Genomic DNA, 17,461 nt, shown 5'->3' with positions numbered 1-17,461 from the left:
GCTGGGCCTCTTTTGTCTGTGCTATTGTACGCCATTTTTGTTCCTCACAGATTTGGTTGAATGGTATGCTTTAATGTCGCTATAATAATAGGTCATAACCTTTGTTCTGTGGAATTTTGTTTGACGTGTAGAGTTTAAACTGTGTTGCACTATCTGAATGTTACTTCCTGTTGGTTTCAGGAGAGCTGATATGGGGGATAGATGAGACGCTGCTTCAGTTGGAGAAAGTGTTGCACCTGTACAGAAATGGATTTTACCTGCAGAACAGCACACAGACACACATAAGAGGTAAATATGCACACACACACACACACACACACACAGGTTCAGGTTAGATTAGATTATGGGTTAGGGTTAGGGGTTAGGGAAAATTGGATTTTGAATGGGAATCAAATGTTTGGTCCCCACAAGGATAGTTAAACAGATGTGTGTGTGTGTGTGTGTGTGTGTGTGTGTGTGTGTGTGTGTGTGTGTGTGTGTGTGTGTGTGTGTGTGTGCGTGTGCCCAGGGGATTGAGGTGGGGAGAGAGAGAGCTATGATCAGATATACTCCGGACAAATAATAGTAATGAGATTAAAAATATGAAAATGTATATAACGTGAGTGAACTCAATGGGGGATGGGAGAGACTGACATGTCTTCTAATCGCATGGTGCATTGGGAGGAGAGAGGTGAGTGTGAGCTCTCTCTCTCTCCCGCTCAGTCCGTCTCCTTCTCGTCTTTGCTCGACAGCTTTCCTTCTCTATCCTTTCACCTTTTTCCATTCCATTCCGGAGGATTCTGTTTTCACTGTCTTACATTCACTTGGTGCCCCTTGCTCGTCGTCTTTTACTTTCACATGTTCTTTCTCTCTCCCTTCCTGGCCTCCTTCAGTGTCTCCTCGCCTCGCTCCGTTGGCAGTGTAAAGTAAACCCAGACAGTTGTTGACCGACGAGTGCTCACAGCCCAAGGGGCCGAACACAGTGTCTGCTTAACCTTTACAAAGACACTGCTGCTCCAGTAGGCCTCTCACTCGCCAGTCTCCAACCTGAGCTCCTCTCTCACTGACACAGAACAGCACGATCACACAGGAACACTGGTAGGGTCACTCTCAGTGGCTAGTGTTCGCCCGTGCAGGGCTTCCTTGTGGAATGTGGCCTTGCGTCATGTGCTTTTTTTCCCGCGATTACACTCCTGTGCATGCTTCCCTTCAGCCCTCCTCCTCCTCCCCTGCTCTCCTTGTTTTCTATCCCCATCATGTCATTTCTAGGCGCTGTTAAGTCCTGCATTTAGAGAAAGCGAGCGCTCCATAAAGCATTAATGACAGCCATAAAGCGTCTAATAGCAGTAGTTATTTACTACCCGGAGCACTGCTGTCTGTTGCCACGCATGCAGGGGGGCCGGCGCGCGGGTGTGTGAGTGCGTACATGCGTGTGTGTGTGTGTACTTCCACACAGTAAATCTTGAAGAGGTCGTACACGGAGACATTCTGTCCTGCTCCCCTCCTGCCATCTTTCTTCCTCTTCAAGCAGGTGTGTAAACCCTCCCTGTAAATCACCAGGACTTCTCCTGGCCCAGCCAGGCATGACACTGATATATATCTATATCTATACAGTATAGAGAGAGAGGGTGGAAGGATAGAGATTGAGGGGGAGAGAGACAGTGACAGAGAAAGAGAGAGAGAGCAGTGTTGTGATGTCTATTCCTTATTCCAACACCAAAAAGAGTAGTCTGGAAATTTTAAAAGTATTAGATTCCAAGACGACCAAAGAGAATAAGTAACAGAGAAAGAGAAAAACCGACTCAATGATTCACGGGCTGGGAGGCTTTTAAAGGGGGGTGGGGACTTGCTTTGAAGCTGCCCTCCTCTTCTCATCTGGCCCATTGTCACAGTCCTGTGAAGCTTAGTTAAACCCACAGACCATAGGACAACTGGATCCTGATTGTGTAGGATAAGTACAGATGATTACACCGCTTAATGTACATGGTATATGTGTCTGTCTCAGTTAAAAACACAACCTACGGGCTACTGAAACATCTATTTCTTTGTTGATTCATGGGTCACATACTAACCAGTACACACATGTGACTCACCACCTGGATTCGGTCTTATGTAGCAAAATGTGAAACGGTGTTTTTTACATTGGTTAAATGTAGAGACTCAGAGCTACAGAATGGTATATCATACACTGCATTTGAGGAACAATGGGAAAGTCATTCTGCTTTGAAAGTTGATCAACTTGTAAACTCACTTTTGAGAAAATCGCCTTTGAATGTTTTGGTATCTAGTGAAGAGCTCTTCTTTGTCTACACCCATTCGGCATCGTTCACACCCTCTTAAGCTTTAGCCCCACCCGTCTTGTTTCGCTCTCGGAGCGCACATGACGCACTGGCCGATTATTTATTTACCTCTGGATAACAAGAAAACAGCCTAACCAGCTCTGTTGGCAGCAATTTCATTGTGCTTTTTTTGCAGACGTTTACTGACACTGGCCATATTCAACAGGTGTTGTACACACGTCACGTAATGTTAGCTAACGAGCCAGCCAGCTAACGTTAGCTAGTTAAACAACAATGAACAAAGTGCCAACACTGCCTAACATTAGGCTCTAACTAGAAAAGCAAACAGCTCTGGGAAATGAATAATAATGTCTGCTAGGGAGCCAGCCAGCTAACGTTAGCTAGCTAGCTTACAGTACACTTTAGCTTAAAACATATAGCTAGCTAACTAGGTAAACAATGAACCACAGCAACACTTATTACCCACACAGACTGACGAGCTCAATTAGACAGACGCCTTCAATATGGCAGACCAATCCCGAACTTCTTTCTCTGCATGTCCAGCCCACTCATTCTCAGCCAATCATGGCTAGTTGGAAGGTTGCTGTCTTTTTCTTTGGCTTAACCAACAAGGCTCATAATTTAACAATTTTATTCATATTTACAGATGGCTTATAAGTTTGTTATTAAGGCACATGAAAGTTCACATGTTCGAGAAGGCATTTCTGCAAAAAAACACATTTGTACTTTCAAACGGCTCTCCTGTGAAGTCGTGACTTGCGACATACGCCTAGTTTCCTAAATCGGGACACAAATGCTCATTATCATGCAAATACAGTACTAGTCAAAAGTTTGGAAACACCTACTCAAGGGTTTTTCTTTATTTTTACTATGTTCTACATTGTAGAATAATAGTGAAGACATAAAATCTATTAAATAACACATATGGAATCATGTAGTAACTAAAAAAGTGTTAAACAAATCAAAATATATTTTATATTTGAGATTCTTCAAAGTAGCCACCCTTTGCCTTGATGACACACTTGGCATTCTCTCAACCAGCTTCATGAGGTAGTCACCTGGAATGCATTTCAATGAACAGGTGTGCATTGTTCAAAGTTAATTTGTGGAATTTCTTTCCTTCTTAATGCATTTGAGCCAATCAGTTGTGTTATGATAAGGTAGGGGTGGTATACAGAAGATAGCCCTATTTGGTAAAAGACCAAGTCCATATTTTGGCAAGAACTGCTCAAATAAGCAAAGAGAAACGACAGTCTATCACACTTTAAGACATGAAGGTCAGTCAATCCGGAAAATTCCAAGAACTTTGAAAGTTTCTTCAAGTGCAGTCGCCAAAACCATCAAGCGCTATGATGAAACTGGCTCTCATGAGGACCGCCACAGCAATGGAAGACCCAGAGTTACCTCTGCTGCAGAGGATAAGTTCATTAGAGTTACCAGCCTCAGATTGCAGCCCAAATAAATCCTTCACAGAGTTCAAGTAAGAGACACGTCTCAACATCAACTGTTCAGAGGAGACTGCGTGAATCAGGTCTTCATGGTCGAATTGCTACAAAGAAACCACTACTAAAGGACACCAATAATAGGAAGAGACTTGCTTGGGCCAAGAAACATGAGCAATATTCATTAGACTGTTGGAAGTCCGTCCTTTGGTCTAATGAGTCCAAATTAAAAAAAATTGCTTTCAACCTCCTTGTCTTTGTGAGACGCAGAGTAGGTGAACGGATGATCTCCGCATGTGTGGTTCCCACCGTGAAGCATGGAGGAGTGATGGTGTGGGGGTGTTTTGCTGGTGACACTGTCTGTGATTTATTTAAAATTCAAGGCACACTTAACCAGCATGGCTACCACAGCATTCTGCAGCAATACTCCATCCCATCTGGTTTGTGTTTAGTGGGACTATCATTTGTTTTTCAACAGGATAAGGACCCAAAACACACCTCCAAGCTGTGTAAAAGGGCTAGTTGACCAAGCAGGAGAGTGATGGAGTGCTGCATCAGATGACCTGGCATCAACAATCCCCCGACCTCAACCCAATTGAGATGGTTTGGGATGAGTTGGACCACAGAGTAAAGTAAAAGCATCCAACAAGTGCTCGGCATATGTGACTGACCGGCTCGATTCAGTCTTATAAAGCAACATTTGAAATTTTGTTTTTTACATTGGATAAAAGTATAGACTCAGAGTTAGAAAATGGTATATCATACACTACAGGTGAGGAACAATGGGAAAGTAATTCTGCTTTGAAAGTTGTAAACTTGTAACCTCACTTTTGAGAAAATGGCCTTTGAATGTGTTGGTACACCTACTGGAGAGTTCTTCTTTGTCTACATCCATTCAGCATCGTTCACACCCTCTTAAGCTTTAGCCCACCCATCTCTATAAGGGTTGATCCTAGCGTTCTGTCATAACAACAGCAGTCAAGTACCCAAGCTAACTGGCTAGCGTTGGCTAGCTACTTCCAGAGACAAATGAGAGAACAGCTCACTGACCAATTTACTCGCCCTAGCAGAGCTGGTTAGGCTGTTTTTATGTTATCCAGAGCGTTGGTGACTGCAACTGTGCTGTTGGTAACAATTTACACTTTTTTGACAACGTTTACTGACACCGGCCATATTCAATGGGTGTTGAGCATTCATAAATGTGTCAGATATTCTGCACTCTGGCACACTCAGACGTGTAGATAGCCAGAGCGAATTTAGCAGCTACATCTATCAACAGCTGTCGCAGTGACATCATGAACATTCTATTGAAATGGATACTTGCATAATAGAGTCTTTTGTAAAGACATGTAGCTAGCTAGCTAAACAATGAACCATAATCCCAACTCATGACGTTACTACCCTACATGAATCAGCAGGTAGATAACCAACCAGGTTCAATGTTAGCTAGCTAACATTAGGCTACAACTAGCAAAGCAAATGGCTCTGATATACAAATAATATTACTACACAGATCATACACGTAACGTTAGCTAATGAGCCAGTCAGCTAATGTTAGCTAGCTAGCTAACAGTACATTTTAACTTGAAATGAAAACTATTTTGACAAAATTAGAAATGTTTAATATCTGAAAATGTAGCACGCTAGATGTACGCTTCTCGCTCTCTGTCACGGATGCTATGGTTGCCCTTAGTTTGAAGACGTAATCCAGAGAAGTGTTTTCTCCATCTCCTTATCTATCGTAGTCTAATTCCACTGATTTTTAAAACTCGGTCCTACAGAAAGTGGAGTGCAACAGTTATGCAGTTTTACTACGCTTAAATAGACAGAAGCCTGCTACATGGCAGACCAATCCGAACTCATCTCTCGGCATGTCCAGCCCACTCATTATTTCAGCCAATCATGTTGCTGTCTTTTTCTGTGGATAAACCAGCTAGGCTCGTAATTTAACAATTGTATTAATATTTACAGGTGGCATACAAGTTTGTTATTAAGGCACATGAAAGCCATTTCGAGAAGGCAATTCTGTTCAAATGGCTCTCCTGTGAAGTAGTGACGCGCGACATATGCCTAGTTTCCTGAAACGAGTCACATGTGAGAACTGTTGGAAAAGCACTCCTCATGAAGCTGGTTGAGAGAATGCCAAGAGTGTGCAAAGCTGTCATCAAGGCAAAGGGTGGCTACTTTGAAGAATCTCATATAAAATATATTTTGATTTGTTTAACACTTTTTTTAGGTTACTACATGATTCCATATGTGTTATTTCGTAGTTTTGATGTCTTCACTATTATTTTACAATGTAGAAAATAGTAAAAATAAAGAAAAACCATTGAATGAGTAGGTGTGGTACTGTACAAGTAAGCACATTTGGGATGAAAGACACACACACACACACAGAGCCATCTTGCTGACTGGACCTTGTAGAGTGTAGTTTCTAGTCATCAGAACCACAGCGTAATCACAGCCATTTGCGATGAAACCGTGGAAGCCTCACTATTAGCATACAAAGATCAGCATTACAATAGCCAGTAATTGTAATCATAGTCAGTAATGTTTCTTACCTCTAGAGAAAGTAGCATAGAACAAATCTGAACAAAAATATAAATGCAACATGTAAAGTGTTGGTCCCATTTTTCATGGGCTGAAATAAAATATATCAGAAATGTTCCATAAGCACAAAACGTTTATTTCTCTCAAATGTTGTCTACAAATGTATTTACATCCCTGTTAGTGAGCATTTCTCCTTTGCCAAGATAAACCATCCACCTGACAGGTGTGGCATATCAAGAAGCTGATTTAACAGTATGATCATTACACAGGTGCACCTTGTTTTAGGCTACTCTAAAATGTGCAGTTTTGTCACACAACACAATGCCACAGATGTCTCAAGTTTTGAGGAAGTGTGCAATTGGCATGCTGACTGCAGGAATGCCCACCAGAGTTGCTTCCAGATAATTGAATGTTCATTTCTCTACCATAAACCGCCTCCAATGTCATTTTAGAGAATTTGGCAGAATCTCCAACCGGCCTCACAACAGCAGACAATGTGTATGGTGTTGTGTGGGCGAGCGGTTTGCCCCATTCTGGTAGTGTGGTTATGATATGGGCAGGCAAGGATCTGTACACAATGGAAGCTGAAAATGTCCCAGTTCTTCCATGGCCTGTATACTCACCTGACATGTCACCCATTGAGCATGTTTGGAATGCTCTGGATCGTGTTCCAGTTCCCCTCAATATCCAGCAACTTCGCACATCCATTGAAGAGGAGTGGGACAACATTCCACAGGCCACAATTAACAGCCTGATCAACACTATGCAAAGGAGATGTGTCGCGCAGCATGAGGCAGATGGTGGTCACACCAGATACTGACTGGTTTTGTGATCCAGGCCTCTACCTTTTTTTTAAGGTATCTGTGACCAACAGATGCATATCTGTATTCCCAATCATGTGAAATCCATAGTTTTAGTGGCTAATTCATTTATTTAAATTGACTGATTTCCTTATATGAACTGTAACTCAGTAAAATCTTTGAAAATGTTGCATGTTGAGTTTATATTTTTGTTAATTATACATGAAAATGACAATTGCCACACATCAATCATGCTACTCACCAACCAAAACCCCACATGACCCTAGCCCACTTAAATCAAGAGCATGACTGTGTTATATACATGATACTGCACATTATCATATACATTGTTGAAATTCAAAAGTCTGACCATTCAAACGACTTATTGATACTTGTATATGGTTAGTTGCAACTAAGTTGGGTAGCCATGCACTCAAGATTCTATTTTCCACATCAGATCCAGCTAACCATGTCTGGTCAGGCTTAATCAGTAACGTACTGTGGTTGTACAGTATATCTATGGAGTTATTGTTCCACTTGAGAACACTCTGAGAAATAAGGCTTGCTCTACTGAGCATAAAACCCGGGACACAAAACAGACTATTCTATTCTACAACATGTATCTATTGGCTAGAAGCAGTATTTTGATATGAGCCTTGGCAAAGCGAATTTATTTAATTTTATTTATTTTGTATTTTTCTATTTCGGTTTTGCTTTTATTAAATGTCCGTCGAACACACTCATTATGTTAGTGGATCCTTAGGGGAACCCTGAATCTGGTTAAAACAATGTTGAGCATTTTGTCATTCACTCTGTAATTTGATATAATAATTATTGGCATGGTAAATGTACATTTAAATTGCAACTGCTTACACTCAAATGCAATCTATTTTTTTTATGAATCACCTTTTATTTCAAAGTATAAAAATTGTTGGAGGGAGAAGTTTGGGGGGGGTCCCATTTAAGATTTAGGAGTGATAGGTACAGTATTCTCTGATTCTGTCACGGTCGTTTGTAGAATAAACGGACCAAGGCGCAGCGTGCTCTGAGTTCCACATCTTTTATTTTGTGAAACTTAAAAAACAAAACAAGGAACCAACAACGACCGTGCAGTACTGGAGGTGCCACATGCACTGACTCAAAACAAGATCCCACAAAAAAACAGTGGGGAAATGGCTGCCTATATATGATCCCCAATCAGAGACAAGGATAAACAGCTGCCTCTGATTGGGAACCCATACCAGGCCAACATAGACATAAAACAACCTAGATAACCCACCCTAGTCATAGGGTTAAATGCAGAAGACACATTTCAATTGAAGGCATTCAGTTGTACAACTGACTAGATATTTCCCTTTCCCTCACACAATGAGCTACCTCATTACATGTGTGCAGGACCCTCAGTGCATCTCCCCCAGCCAGTGACAAATATGCACGCACGCACACACACACACGCACACATGCATGCTCGCACACACACACACAAACACACACACCCTTCCTTGCTGACTAAATTACTTCTCTCCTTGTCTTCTCCAGACTATAAGCATGTGGTGGATGCCTCTATTCATGAGGAGAACTACCGCTGCTGGCCATCCTATCAGCACGATGGATGTCTGCTATCAGTCTTCAGCATCACAGAGGCTATTGGTGTGTGTGAGAGCCACGCCCAGTGCCAAGCATTTGTACTGACCAATCAGACCACCTGGACAGGTAAGAGTTAAATTTACATTTCAGTCATTTAGCAGACACTCTTATCCAGAGCGACTTAAATTTAGTGCATTCATCTTAAGATAGCTAGGTGGGACAACCACAGGAATAGAAAGTACATTTTTCCTTAATAACATAGCTATCAGTAGAGTCAGAGCTAGAAGGGATAATTATTATTATTATATATATATTTATATTTTTTTTGGGGGGGGGGGGGGGGGTAAGAAGGAGGAAGGGGAGGAGGATTTCGGAAGATGTGCAGGGACTCTGTCCTTGCTTCAGGTGGAAGCTGGTTCCACCATTGGGGTGCCAGGACAGAGAAGAGCTGGGACTGGGCTGAGCGGGAGCTGCCCTCCTGTAGGGGTGGGAGGGCCAAGAGACCTGAGGTGGCAGAACAGAGTTTTTGGGTTGGGGTGTAGGATGTAGGGTTAGCCTGAAGGTAGGGAGGGCAGTTCCTCTTGCTGCTCCTTAGGTTTAGCACCATGGTCTTGTAGTGGATGCGAGCTTCGACTGGAAGCCAATGGAGTGTTCGGAGGAGCGGGTTGACATGAGAGAACTTGGGAAAGTTAAAAACCAGACGGGCTGCAGAGTTCTGGATTAGTTGCAGGGGTTTGATGGCACAAGCGGGGAGCCCAGCCAACAGCAAGTGAATATTTGTTCACGCTACAGTGTTATCGTTGTATGGTTGAAGACAATGTGTGGGTTGCATTCGTGTGGCTGCCTGTGTGTATCTGTGTCTGTTTGTTTTGTCCATAAAGTACCCTGTGTGTGTGTGTGTGTTTTTGTGTGCATGTGGGAGGTAAAGTACCCAGCGTTGTCAGACGTCTCTCTGATCAAACAGAGGCAGGGCCTTCAGTAGTGTCGTCTCTCATCACTAACCCCTCCTTTCTAGTAGGTGGCACACACACACACTTCATTAGAGCTTAGTCTGAGGGGAGCACATCAGCATGGCAATCACTATTTATTGAACCAGGCACGTCTAGACCCACAGCACTTTCATATTCCTTCTCTTCCCTCTTCGTCCCCCTCTCCCCCATCATACAGTATCTCTCTCTGTCTCTACCTCCTCTACACACCGCAGTTCTTTCTTTTCAGTCTCTTTCCAAAAATAATTGCCATTTCTGGCATTGTACGATTGTCATGGCATTCATGCAATTAACATTGTAGAAGGTACGCATTTGCTAGGGTACATTCAGCTCATTTAACTTCTACACCTGCATTGCTTGCTGTTTGGGGTTTTAGGCTGGGTTTCTGTACAGCACTTTGAGATATCAGCTGATGTACGAAGGGCTATATAAATAAATTTGATTTGATTTAACACAATGTCTTCCTCTTACGGTCTCTCCTACTTTTCCACTTTTTCTTCACATTTTTTTTTCTTCTTCTTTGTCCCCAGGTCACCAGCTTGTATTCTTCAAGACGGGCACTGCCAGTCTGAGCTCTGCCAAGGGACGGGTCACCTACGTCAGAGTGGGCAGCTGAATCAATGGAGGGGGAGGAGACTTAACTGCCAAACCTCGCTCTGATTGGCTAACCTGCTCATGGGGCTTGCCCTCACGGCTTAGTGAGTCACCCCATTGGATGGGTCGGACAGAGGGAGTTGAAGATGGATCCTAGACAACGCCCTCCACGGGGCATAGAGAAGCCCACACCAGCTCACGCTGAAGTGCAATAATATCACTTGGAGAACAATTTTACAATATTGCTCTTCATATGTGTTCTCCGAAGGAAAATGCTGGGTTGTGCAAGGCTATAGCTCAGGGTATAGTGGGGTTACCTTCCTAGCTAAGAAGGGTGACAGTGAACGCCTGAGATTTCCCTCCTGTGCCCCCGAAACAAAAGTATGTGGACACCTGCTCATCAAAATCATGGGTATTAATATGGAGTTGGTCCCCCTTTGCTGCTACAACAGCCTCCACTCTTCTGGGAAGGCTTCCCACTAGATGTTGGAACATTGCTGCGGAGACTTGCTTCCATTCAGCCACAAGAGTATTAGTGAGGTCGGGCACTGATGTTAGGCGATTAGTCCTGGCTCGCAGTTGGCGTTCCAATTCATCCCAAAGGTGTTCGATGGGGTTGAGGTCAGGGCTCTGTGCAGGCCAATCAAGTTCTTCCACACCAATCTCGACAAACAATTTCTGTATGGACCACGCTTTGTGCACAGGGACATTGTCAATGCTGAAACAGTCCCCAAACTTTTGCCACAAAGTTAGAAGCACAGAATCGTCTCGAATGTCATTGTATGCTGTAGCGTTACGATTTCCAATCACTGGAACTAAAGCCGGGTGTACACTACACGGCTTTCAAAATCCTGACATCGCTAAACCTCTCACATTAAACAAACATCTTTCCTGTAATTTTCTTTTTGTCTTGCCAACGTAGTGGTGCGCACACAAAATGATGTGGCACAGATGTGGGTCACACACTGTAAGATTCTTCACTTGGTCTTGAGGATTATTGATACCACATTGTCTCGCGAAAACAATGATGTGATGATGAGATTAGATTTAATGTAGCTACAACGAGCTGTGGCCCAAAGCAGCATCAAATCTTTTCACGCTCGCCATACAGAGTTGAAATATCTAGCCAACATTTTGAATTCAATAGCATTGCTTTAGAACTTCAGAGCTGTAACGATTTGACACTTTGATTAAAGGCAAGTACAAACCCATACTAGTAGTATTCATCACACCTTCTCGAGAGTCTACACATTATGGGTGACGCTAAACAACGTCATCATCTCACTGGCTTCTTCTGTTGGGAGCTCTCGTCGGTTATTGCTCGTCACCGTTCTCAAAACATTTCATTGCACATCTCACACAACAAGAGCATTTCAGATTGTGTGCCAATAAAATGAAACATGTTTGAGAATATGGGGACGTCTGGGACTGCTCAAAGACGAGATCAGTAGCCCTCAAATTGCATCTCTGACCCATTCACATTAAACGAGCATCGGTGACTGCCGCACGCCCCTTTGTAGGGATGAGGATTTTGTCTCCGATCTCAACAACTTGTCTGGGACAGCTACATCTGTGTACATCCGGCTTATGGGGCCAAGCCCGGACCATGAAAAACAACCCCAGACCATTATTCCTCATCCACCAAACTTTACAGTTGGCACTATGCATTCGGGCAGGTAGCGTTCTCCTGGCATCCACCAAACTCAGATTCATCCATCGGACTGCCAGATGGTGTAGCGTGATTCATCACTCCAGAATGTGTTTCCACTGCTCTGAGTCCAATGACGGCGAGCTTTACACCACTCCAGCCGACGATCTTAGGCATGCGTGCTGCTGCTCAGCCATGGAAACCCATTTCATGAAGCTCCCAATGAGCAGTTCCTGTGCTGATGTTGCTTCCAGAGGCAGTTTGGAACTCGGTAGTGAGTGTTGCCACCGAGGACACTATTTTTATGCGCTATGCGTACGCTCTTCAGCACTCGACGTTCCCGCTCTGTGAGCTTGTGTGGCCTACCACTTCGCGGCTGAGTTGTTGGTGCTCCTAGACGTTTCTACTTCACAATAAAAGCACTTATAGTAATCCAGGGCAGTTCTAGCAGGACAGAAATTTGATAAACTGACTTGATGGAAAGATGGCATCCTATGACGGTGCCACGTTGAAAGTCACTGAACTCTTCAGTACAGGCCATTCTACTGTGAATGTTTGTCTATGGAGATTGCATGGCTGTGTGCTCGATTTTATACACCTGTCGGCAACGGGTGTGGCTGAAATAGCCGAATACACTCATTTGAAGGCTGTCCACATACTTTTGTACCTTCACATGGAGTCTGGTCAAAAGGATCTCCTTATGGTACTGTAGCATGTTTTATCATTGTCTGTGAAGGTTTCAAGCCAGCCTCTATACAAACCTTCAGCCAACCATCGAACGCGAGGAAAGGTACTCACCGGGACAAACATTTTCCAAAAATAAGGGGTTTACCTCAAGAAACATGTTTAAATAGTACGTCTTCATACAATGTTCAGGCTTTTTTCCAGATGGAAACAAAGGTATTGGCAAAGGACTGATGTTTCAGCCTGAGCCCTTATTTTTAGATGATCTAATGCTGAGTGTTACTCAGACCTTCTCCCTCCTCCCTTATCCCCTCACTTGTCTCTCTTTCTCTGTTTCCTTTCCCTTGTATTAGACTCACAGCACTTTCTCTTTTCAAACAGGGTTTCTCTATGCTTTCAATAAGCATCTCAGTAAGTGTGATTGATTCCAAATCTTAGTGAACGAAGAATCTGCGCTTATAACACAGATGTTTGTTATATCTGAGTTATCAGATAAAATATTATTTTTCAATTCAATGTTGATGGAGATGAAGAAATTGTTCTCATATCGACAAATCAAGGACTAATTTGGAATATTGTGTCATTGTTGATTTTGCATGTTGACCAAATGTAGTGTAGAGACCTCCTTGGGAGGGTACATTTTTATGGTGTATTTTATGGTGTATTTATTGAGAGTGTGTGCCACTCCTGGGTCGTATTCATTAGGTACCAAACGGTAGACAATTGACTAAAACAGGGAGGACCTACCCAAACTTGTCCAATAAAAACTCATTTTTGTTTTACATTGCAGAAACTTTGCTACGGTTTGCTCTAATGAATATGACCCTGGGTTTAGAGCGACCAAAGCAGGAAGTAAGCTTGCTCTATTCTCATTTCCTAAGGAAATGTGACATTAACCTTCAACAGACAGTATCAAAGAGACATCGCTTTCAGTGAAAGCACTCCTTGTGAAAAGAATGAATCAAAAGTGAATTCTACAAAAGCATTATCACTTTGTATCCATTGTTCATTGTTACTTTTTGATGATAACGATGATGGCTATTTTTATATGAAAAAATAAAAACCTTGTGGCAAGTGAGACATCTGTGTGTGTGTTTATTTGAGTTACAGTAAAATGTTTTTATTTTGGTTGCCATGATGCTGCAAATACAGCATATGTTGAGAGCTCCTGTAAATATTGTACATATTTACTTGATTTTAGTTTATTTGTTTTGTTATTTGAAATCTTTTTTTTAAATTATTGCTAATTCAACATTTTGATCCAAAATGTCTACTTGTCTTGCTCATGCGAGTTGCAGAAATGATTGGATACGATTGATTTGTTTGGTTTGCTTAACCAGATTTGTTATTTAGCTTGTTAGCTAGCCAGCTGCCTGTTTGCATTCAAAAGACACATTCTTGACACAGCTTCTTGTTTCACCATCCAAAGTGTGAGGACTGCAGTGTGGAGACGGAAGAGGGCTCCCTTATTGGATTACTTTATACATTGGACGTATGTGTGGTGAACTTTAAGCTCCAGAAGAGGCAGCAGAAGAAGCATCACCCAAGTGGGTACTACACGTCGCTGGGGGAGGAGTCGTCCAGTAGCTACAGAGAGCTGAGGACTGATGAAAACAACGTCTGAGGACAACTTCAGTGAGCCAACTACATCACCACCACCATTATCATCACCAACCTTGTCCCTACCATACAACTTGGTTACCATCGAAGTAGACTGCTAGCAGAATACTGGTAGATGCCTTCACCAAACGCTTTCACCCTCTGAAGATATAGACTTGATGCTTGTTTGTTTTACATTTAAGCAATGTAATATTATTTTTGTTTTGGTTTACCTCTGTACTGCAATTCAGCTTTTAGCTGCCAAGTATGGCCTAAATGTAAATAAACTACTATTACTATATTAAGTGCAGCAGGTTGAGACGTAACTTGAGTATTGGCTTCAGCGACATCGCACCAATCATATTGTACAAAGACTTTTGTGGTGACTTTACTTTCATTAATCTGATGACAGTTAGTGGATTAAATATATAATGTTTAATTGTTACTCAAATTAATCATGTAACAATTAACTCATTAGGATTTGGGGCACCACGGAAGAAGTTGTTTAACGAGTTGCCATCTCCCGAATTAAACTAGATATATAAGTTATATATCGATAACAGTCAGTTATTAATCATTATCTCATATCAGTCTCATAATCTGAATGGTCGCAACCTTCTTGGATCCGCAAAAACCCCAGCCTTGAGCATTATTCAGTACTACACAAATTGGTTTAATTATTTATTTACTAGCTAACTAAATAATAACACAGAATACACACAAACTTACATGAGACAAATGTCCCTAATAGACTGACAAGATAGGACGGCTTGTTACACATATGGAGAGGGGGTGGAGAAAAGAAAGGGACATTTATAGTGGATACATTATTGGACTGTCCTCACATTAATCATATAACTTGCACACGAACCGCCGCCCGTTTGGAATAAGAAGCAATGAACGGAACGAGCCCTCCTTCGGAAGAATGTTGGTTTGGTGAGCCTTTCCTGTGGGCTACTTGTATATGCTTTGATTGTCCACCAGAGATCACAATGTCCTTCTTTTTAGTTGTCCAGTCTCCAATGGGCTGTTTCCTAAGAACAGCTACTTAGCCGTACCAGTGATTGTCTGAGAGGGGAGTTTTCTCCTCCTCTTCCTCGGGTAGATAGTCAAAGTTCCAAACCAATTTAGCTGCAGACTGGCAATATCCTGGTCTGGTAAGGTCATTTTCTTCACCTTGTGTTGAGGTTGAGAGTTTCAACCAATTCAAACGTGTGGACCACGGTTTAACATCTTTCTGGTCTGATATGTTAATTCTTAGCCAGTCATTTTAAGCACTCTGGTAGAAAAGAGCGGTTCCATCACACTGACACACTTTTCTGACCTCACTCAGGGTGTGGCTAGTTACTGTGAACGGATATAATTATCTCGTATGACTTCTAAAATCACATTCCTATCTTAACACAAATATATTCATCATTTTCCATATCCTATGCACAACGTATTGGATGCAAACTTGACATATAAAGGGGGTATCCATTCCAAGTTACAGTATTTCGTCCAAATAATGTCTGAGGTACAGGAAAACAAACACTCACTTAGTAGGGCTGACTGACCCCTGTTCTTACTTCCTGGTGAGGCCTGATCACCCTCACTAGAAAGACAGCAGACATGGTTTTGTTTTTTTATGTGCTATGTAAAAACAAATAATTAAGAAGAAGTTTATAATGTGTGATCGGACCACGAGAACGACAGAGAGCGAGAGAGCTGTCCTTAGTATATTTTACCATTCCATTATGGGATACAATTATTTCCTTATGGAGTTATCAAGAGATAATTTGATTTGTTGTTCTAATGTTTATTTTTGATTTAACAGGCGGTGAATGTGTTTTTTTTATATGCATGTATCACGAAGTGAGTCATGTGTCCAAAGGGGGAATTACCAGTCCCCTGGGGCACTTTGGTGAATATGCAAATGTGTTTTCTTCACATGCCTGCCTGTAAAAGGAGAAAAGAGATGTTGGTAATGGATGACTGCTACTCCAAATTAATTCAAGTTTTTCCCACCTCGAGTGATATATGTGTATTTCTGTTGTTGTTTTGTTTTGTTTTCTTTGTTTTTGTCTTGCTTCAAAAACAAATCTCACCGGATTGGGTCTGCTGGATGGTCGGGATTTCTCCCTAAGGATTAGCCCTCTGACTCTCTGACCTGTAACTCTGCAGTGAGATCACCAAGATGATAGGGGAGTATAAGCCAATATGGGGGGGGTAAAAAATGGTTTCAACTGTGTGTTGTTATTCTAAACTAAACTGTTGTTCTGGTCTGTCCTCTCTTGAAGTTATGGTGAAGGTGACCACAGATGGTATCTAGACGCATGGAAGACAATTCGACCAAGAACAGTGTGAACCTCAACACCCCCTCTAACCGGCTGAAAATGGCTAAAATGGCCTTCAATATGGTACTTCACCACTTCTACCGTGAGACCTGGGTCCAAGCCAGCAACCTGTACACAGCATCCAGAAGCTATCAACTGCCTTGTCTCTCATGCGTTTTCTCTCAGGAGTGTGACATGGGTCCATGTGGAGTGAGCATGGAGAGAGATCCTGTCCAAAATGGACAAAGACTTAACTTCTTTGGGGTAGGGGGCAGTATGTCCACGTCCGGATGAAAAGCATGTCCAGAGTAAACGGCCTGCTACAAAGCCATAAAAGCTAGAATATGCATATTATTAGTAGATAGTTTTAGAAACTTCATAGTGTTTTCTATCCAATAGTAATAATAATATGCATATATTAGCAACTGGGACTGAGTAGCAGGCAGTTCAATTTGGGCACGCTATTCATCCAAAGTGAAAATGCTGCCCCCTATCCCTAAAAAGTTAATAGGAGTATATCATTTTTTTGGTACGGAAGCTCAAATCTAAATGCTTACATTAAAATGTAATTATTATCACACAAGTGATACAAGGATGGAATGTAATGGAATTTCAATGTTTGTGCTTTTCTTATAACAAATGTATGTGTTCTATTTATGTGCTGTTCTATAAGCCAATTTCAGTGTTCATGCAAGTGGCTGACTGAATAAATCCTCACTATCATTTCCTGCAAGTTGGTAGTACGCCCAGACCTTGTTTTGAGAACGAACAAAAGATATCTCAGTTTCAAAGTCTCAGTTTAGAGAGAAGAAGCCTCATGAGGTATTTGTGAGGACAGCTGCTGGGAGACGAGAAGCAAGTACATGGAGTGAATATTTAATAAATAACGGACATGAAACAAAACAAGGACAGCTGTCTGGACAAGGGGAACAAAACAACATTAATGCAAACACGGGGAAGAAACTGAGGAAGTG

The 17,461-nt window shown here is 42.2% G+C and overlaps 1 protein-coding gene across 1 annotated transcript in view; it reads left to right on the top strand.

Annotated features, from left to right (window-relative positions):
• Nucleotides 1-10,684, top strand: part of LOC120045607 (extracellular tyrosine-protein kinase PKDCC-like) — a 38,192-nt gene extending 27,508 nt beyond the window's left edge. The window contains exons 5-7 of the mRNA XM_038990510.1: nt 181-288; nt 8,611-8,784; nt 10,178-10,684. Coding sequence (XP_038846438.1) covers nt 181-288; nt 8,611-8,784; nt 10,178-10,263 — 368 coding nt within the window. The 3' untranslated portion in view covers nt 10,264-10,684. The remainder of the gene's footprint in view (nt 1-180; nt 289-8,610; nt 8,785-10,177) is intronic.
• Nucleotides 10,685-17,461: the final 6,777 nt, after the last annotated feature.

Source organism: Salvelinus namaycush, chromosome 4 (genome assembly GCF_016432855.1).
Source record: "Salvelinus namaycush isolate Seneca chromosome 4, SaNama_1.0, whole genome shotgun sequence".
Lineage (NCBI taxonomy): Eukaryota > Metazoa > Chordata > Actinopteri > Salmoniformes > Salmonidae > Salvelinus > Salvelinus namaycush.
The sequence above is the reverse complement of the archived record's forward strand: the minus strand, read 5'-3'. Positions and strand labels throughout refer to the sequence as shown.